The sequence below is a fragment of the Arvicanthis niloticus genome, chromosome 4 (genome assembly GCF_011762505.2).
Source record: "Arvicanthis niloticus isolate mArvNil1 chromosome 4, mArvNil1.pat.X, whole genome shotgun sequence".
NCBI lineage: Eukaryota > Metazoa > Chordata > Mammalia > Rodentia > Muridae > Arvicanthis > Arvicanthis niloticus.
In genome coordinates, this window is record NC_047661.1 from 81,987,009 (window position 1) to 81,993,262 (window position 6,254).

General features: G+C 42.4%; 1 protein-coding gene across 3 annotated transcripts in view; it reads right to left on the reverse strand.

The window, feature by feature from the left end:
- Sycp1 (synaptonemal complex protein 1) overlaps positions 1–2,915 on the reverse strand; it is a 119,684-nt gene extending 116,769 nt beyond the window's left edge. For 2 of the 3 annotated variants that reach the window (XM_076932103.1, XM_034500314.2), the window contains exons 1-4: positions 2,750–2,915; positions 2,320–2,435; positions 523–607; positions 339–382 (exon numbers count right to left, since the gene is read on the reverse strand). In XM_076932103.1, the coding sequence (XP_076788218.1) occupies positions 339–382; positions 523–607; positions 2,320–2,427 (237 nt within the window). In that variant the 5' untranslated portion in view covers positions 2,428–2,435; positions 2,750–2,915. Of the gene's footprint in view, positions 1–338; positions 383–522; positions 608–2,319; positions 2,441–2,749 lie in introns of all 3 variants that reach the window. The other variant, XM_076932104.1, reaches the window with a different exon arrangement.
- Between the last annotated feature and the right edge of the window lie 3,339 nt (positions 2,916–6,254).

Sequence of the window (6,254 nt, forward strand, 5' to 3'; positions counted from 1 at the left end):
CAAAACAAAACAAAAAAACCACACAACTGTAAGATTATATTTTTAAAGCTAATGACAGTTAAATACACCAGACTATAACTAGCAAAATGGCTCCATGAGTAACAATGATGGCCACAATGATAACCTGATTTGAGGTCAGGTCTATAAGTTTCATTATGACCTCCACACATATATCATGATATGTGCACACTCACATACATACAAATACACATAAGCATATATACACATAAATGTAATGAGAATTAAATTACACAAAACTACTAATCCCACAACTACTGATTTTTTTTTCTTCAAATAATGCAATCTCTAACAGATTGTATGAGCACACTCTTACTAACCTTTTCAAGCATGGGCAAAATGCTAAGTTTCTGAAAAGCATGATCTGCAAAATAAAATGTTATTAATTATGAGAACATTATTTATATTATTTTATCTAGCTGAAGAGTATTAATGTAATACTTGTGTTGTATAGCTGGCAATGTATATAACAAAATGAAAGATTACATATTTTTCCAAACCTACCTGTATCAATGTTTTCCCGATTTTTTGATAGACTGGACATTGTAAGTGGAACACCAAAATCACCTTCTGTACATTTGTTGACAGTCTAGAAATACAAAGAGGTTCTTTAAATATTCTGCTCAATACCACTTTGATACCTAACAGTGTAATATACAAATATAGTAACCAATATCTACTTAAAGTCACTGTAACTATAAATCTTTTAATATATGGTGTTGAAAATATCAAATACTCCCAATAAGCAAAGCAAAAATTTTAATTATTTCCTCTAGTAAGATGGACCTAAGCTATAAATTACATAACAGAAGCTTTGTAGATATTCTAAAATATTAGCAATTTCAATAGTATATGGTTTCCTTCCATCTCCCTCAACCAATTTGAGATCTTCACTGAATCAAATATCAATAATATGTCTTGACTGGAGCAGAAATTATCTACAGCATGTAAAACTAAAATATTAACTACATATCATTTCCATAGAAAGTACCACTTAAGAAATTTAAATAATATAAAAAGCTGTTTTACCTGAGAAATCTTTATGTAATTCTACTCAATTAGACTTTTACTATATAAATGAATTTCCCTTTTACCCTATCTACCAAGAAGCTCAGTCACAATATTAATTACTACCCACATATAGCCATTTGTCCAAATAGTCTTAATTTTCCTTGGTAAAATCCCTACTTTTGTCATATTTCTCCTTATAAATTGCCTCAAATCCTGAGACACATATTCTTCAATGGTACAACCACTGGTACCATTGAGCTTATGCTGCAGTAAGCAACTCTAATGAAACACACTGGATTACTCACACACACAAAAGAAACATGAAAATAGAAGGCAGACTAGTTGGGAAGGGAAGGAATTAGTGGGAGGGGAATAGGAGGGGAATGGAGATTCTTAAATATCCTATTCAATATCACTTTGAGTGCTAATATTCAAATGCATTTTTAACCATACATATATACATGCATACCCACATATATACATCTATGTATATATATATATACACGTGTATATGTATATATACCCATATATGTAAAATACACACACTAACATATACATACATACATAAAGTGACTTAAAAAGAAGCCAATGTAATTATACACCCTTTGAAGTACATTAAGTGTTTAAAGTATAATTTACATATGTGAAAATGTCATAATAAAACCCATTATCTACAATTAATGTGTTAATAAAAGCGTTAATAGTTTCAAATCATTTAAGCAGATAATTTAAATAAGCAAATCCTATTTATGCAGTTTTACAACAGTAATTCTTTTAAAGTTTCTAAGGGGTGTGTGTGTGTGTGTGTGTGTGTGTGTGTGTGTGTTTTGCCAGCAGAGATGATATCAAAAGGCCCGGCCCTGCAAGAGCAGAAATACTGGGAACTGTATGTGCTCTTGAGGGCAAAGCCATTTCTCCAGCCCAGCAGTGAATCTTCACCAGAATCACTTTTAAAGAAGTCTCTTAAAGTTTGAATGCTGTCAACATACAATAAGGCCTGTGATTTCGGGCGGGGGTGAGGGGGGAGCCATTCAAACTTTGAGGGTACATCAGCTATCACTGTAACATACAAAGTGTGCTCTTCTTATTGGCATCTATCTCTCCTGTGTCTCTGTGGCCTCGCAGCCGAGCCCAAGGTGTGGAAGTCAGAAAACTGGCTTGCAGAGTTGCTTCCCGCCCTTGACCTTGTGGGTTCTAGGCAGGGGACTCGGGGCTCCCCGCTTGGTGGCAAGCGCCTTTCCCCCACTCACTGGCCCATGCACGTTCTTCAAGGCGCACATGCAAACTGACCTTGAAGTAGTTGGCGTCTCCTCCCGCGGTCTGCGGCTTCACGGCAGACACCTGACTGCTGCTCAGTCTCGGTGGCACGAACAGCGTGAAGGGCTTTTGCTTCTCCATGCTGTCTTCTGGCCTCGGGGGAAGGGAAGAGTTCACACGGCCTGGTGAGTAAGGCTGAAGCCTAGTGAACTAGGTCCCTCAGAGGGGTCCGTATGCCGGCCCACGGCGCGTGGCCTGCACGGTAAGAGCCTGCACGGCCCGCCATCTCCCCACTGCGGCCTCCACGTGGCCACAGGCCCACCCGAACCTCACTTCGAAGGCCGCCTGAGGCCCAGGCCCCCGGCCTCCCTAGCCGGAGAAGCCCGCGAAGCCACGCACCCCGACACGCGTGACGGAGCTGCACTCGTGAGCACCAGGCCCCGGAAACCCTCCACACCCTCACCATGGGCAGGCTCCGCGCCCGCGAGCGATTCTTTATGAAGACATCGAATGGAGCCTCGAGCTTCTGCCTCAGAACCTCCTGGAAGCCCGAGAACACGCCCAAGTGAGCAGCTGGGCTGAACCAGCTAAATTTAACCGTTGGTCCAGCTGGCCGGGATCTCGCGCGCAGCACTTCTCGCGAGATTTCCTTACCCACACCAGGTTCTGATTCTCCGTGGGGAGTCCGCAGTTAGAATTGTCAGAGAACTCTGGGAGGGCTCTCCTGGCGCTGGGACAGAAGAGCTGAGGGGCTCACAACCTTAACGCCCAACTGTCACATTGCGTGTAGCCATTTAAAGGGGTCTCAGTTCTTTCTTTCCTTCTTTTTTTTAAGGATGTATTACTTTCTGGTTTGTGTTATAGAGTGTTTCATGTACCCGGGTATGTACCCGTGTGCACCACGTGCAGTGTCCTGGGCGGCCATAAGAGGGAGTAGAATCCCGTGGAATTAGAGTTGGAGTTGGTTGTTAGTTCCCATGTGGGTGCTGAGAACCAAACATGGGTCCTCTGCTATAGCCACAGGCCCCATAAAAAGGAGTCATTTCTAAGGAGCCACGAGGACACTGGGTGCTAAAGAAGGTTTAGGGAGTCTGAGGAGCTTCCGGTCCTGTACGTGTTTTTAACTGCTTTTGTTGTGGCTACGCAATACCCAGGACTAAACAGGCAAAACAGTGGGAGCTGTCTGTGAGTCTTAATGAGACCAAGAAGTAGGATTTGTGTGTGTGTGTGTGTGTGTGTGTGTGTGTGTGTGTGTGTGTGTGTGTGCTGGGTGGGAAAATGGAAAGTGCCTAGGCTGGACATAAAAGAAGAGGTGAAGGCTAAAACTATGGTTGGGTGGGGGCGTGTTTTGGACTTTACAGATGAGGATCATGAAATTTTGAGCATCAGGGTTAGCATGATCATGTTTGGAAGAAAATTCATGGTATGAAGACTGCTTCCTGTTTATGGAGTGAGCCTGTCTTAATACCTAGAACAAGATGGAAGACCCTGAATCACAGGATCACAGGAGTAGTGGAGATGAGGTGTCAGCTGGAAAATACATTTATCAGGTTGAATTAGTGTGTTTTAACTTAAGAACTTAAGTAAAAGGGAGGGAAATCATGGGAGCAGCCTTGGCTAACTAGATACATCATCACAGTCTTGAGACAGATGCCATGACCCAACTCTCCCCAACTGGGCTAACTCCACTTAATGCCTGCAACTTTCCTCAGCAGATGCTTCACAGTCCTGGAATCTCCAGCCATTCTGGAGTCTCCATTATAACTTAGGCTTGACCTTCACAACTTCATACAATGGCCTGGCTTCCAGGGCCAGCTTGCAGGGACTCAGACCCTACTACGCATTGCCTGATCTCAATGGTCAGTACAGTTTTCATGACCCCTCGTTCTTACATCTAGCCTGCCTGCAAAAATCAGTGCTGACCTGCAAGTTAAGACATAAGCTGGCTCCTTGGACCCCAACTACAGCATCCTCTATCTGCCTTCAAGGCCAAATCTAGGGAAACATTTGTTTAGGAGGGGTTTTTTCAGTCAGGGTGCAGTTCAAGTGCATTCTCAATTCACTCTCTCCTTTCAAATGAATTTGGGGTTTTTGAAAGCTAGGGTATCCATCCCATGTACAGTCACCAAAGGTGTCAGACGCTGATGTGGATGTCAGGAAGTGCATGCTGACAGGAGACTGACATAGCTGTCTCCTTAGAGGTCTGCCAGAGTCTGACATATTCAGAGGCAGATGCTCACAGCTAACCATTGAACTGATCAAGGGGTTCCCAATGGAGGAATGAGAGAGAAAACTGAAGGAGCTGAAAGGGTTTGTGGCCCCATAAGGAGAGCGACAATACCAACCAACCAGAGCTCCCAGGGTCTAAACCACTGGCCTGGGAGCACATAGGGAGGGACCCATGGCTCCAGCTGTATATGTAGAGGAGGATGGCCTTGTCAGGAATAGGTGGGAGAGGAGGTCCTTCGTCCCATGAAGGCTGGATGCCCCAGTGTGGGGGAATTCGAGGGTGGGGAGGTAGGAGTGAGGTGGAAACATATCCTCATAGAAGCAGGAGGAGGGGTATGGGATGGGGGGGTTCCTGGTTGGGGGTGAAATGGGGTAAGGGAATAACATCTGAAATGTAAATAAAATATCCAATAAAAAATTTTTTTAAAAAGAAAGCTAGAGTCTTCTGTACATCAGTCATTGATCTTAAGGAGCCTCTTGTTTTGAAAGGCTTCTCCTAAACTCTAGTCATATTTTTAACAAGTATACCCTTCTATCTGCCACTTTAAGCTTGATCAAGAGTCTTTCCACTCACAAAACTGCACATTTTTTTCATATCTCTCCGCTCAGTTGCTGTAAACACTGATTAAAAGCAGTAAGCAGTAACTACCACAGCCCAATACATGTTATCTTGAAATGACTTTTACCAAACAAACTAGTCCATTGTTATTATTATTTTATTTAAACCTCAGTTTCTCAGGACATGGGAATAATGTGGTCCGGAGGCGGGAGAATGTGGCAGTGGCTGCTTACTTTGTATCCACACTCAAAAGTTCCCCGAGGGCTCTTGACGGCTACTTTTAATTTTTTTTTGGCTCTATTTCTTTTCTTTATCTTTTTTGCTCTATTTTTTTCCTTCTCCCCTTCCTCTTCCCAAATAGAGACATCGAAATAGCAATACATTTCATAAATGATGTTCATAAGGTTAAGTGCTTCTTTTTATATCCTATGCTATTATCTGCATGCTATAAATGTGAGCATACCGTTTAAGCCCACAGGATTGCATTTAGAAAGCAGTTGAAGAAGATATCACTGTGCATCCACATAAAGACCATTAAGTCTGCATCTGTTCTAAAGAGGAAGAAGAATGAAGCTATTTAAAACACTGCTCTCCGAAGCATTTCAGCTTCACCTCCTCAGTTTCACATTAATTCTGACAAGTTCACCAACCCCGGTAGTTTCATCAAAGAGCCAGATCTCTCATTAGCATTTATTTCAGATCTTCCTTTAAAAATTCAGCTATTGAAATCAAGCTGTACTGGGTACTCTCAAGAGAAAAGTTTGATGCATACAAAAAGGTTATTTATATGTATGACATTACAGAATAATAAACGTGTTCCTTTAGCTGATATTTCCTTTGGTGGGATAAATTTAGCAGTGTAAATCAGAGGAAATCCTAAGTGAATATGGATTATTGACGGAATTACAGCTATGTCAAAAAAGATCGATACCTCAGACCTATGGGAATAGCAAAGCCTTCCCCTGTTTCATGTGTGGATATTGACAGTGTGTGCAAAAACTAGCATCCACAGTTTCCTCCTCTGGGATGACTACAACTTGAGACTGCCCAGCCTCACGGACCTTCAACTAAGACTAGCTAGCCTGACTCCTAGTATGCATAATAAATGTGCTAAGTTTCTAGGTTGTGGTGTAGTTAATGCCCTCCATCAGAGCCCCCACCTGTGCTGGTTTGAATGGGC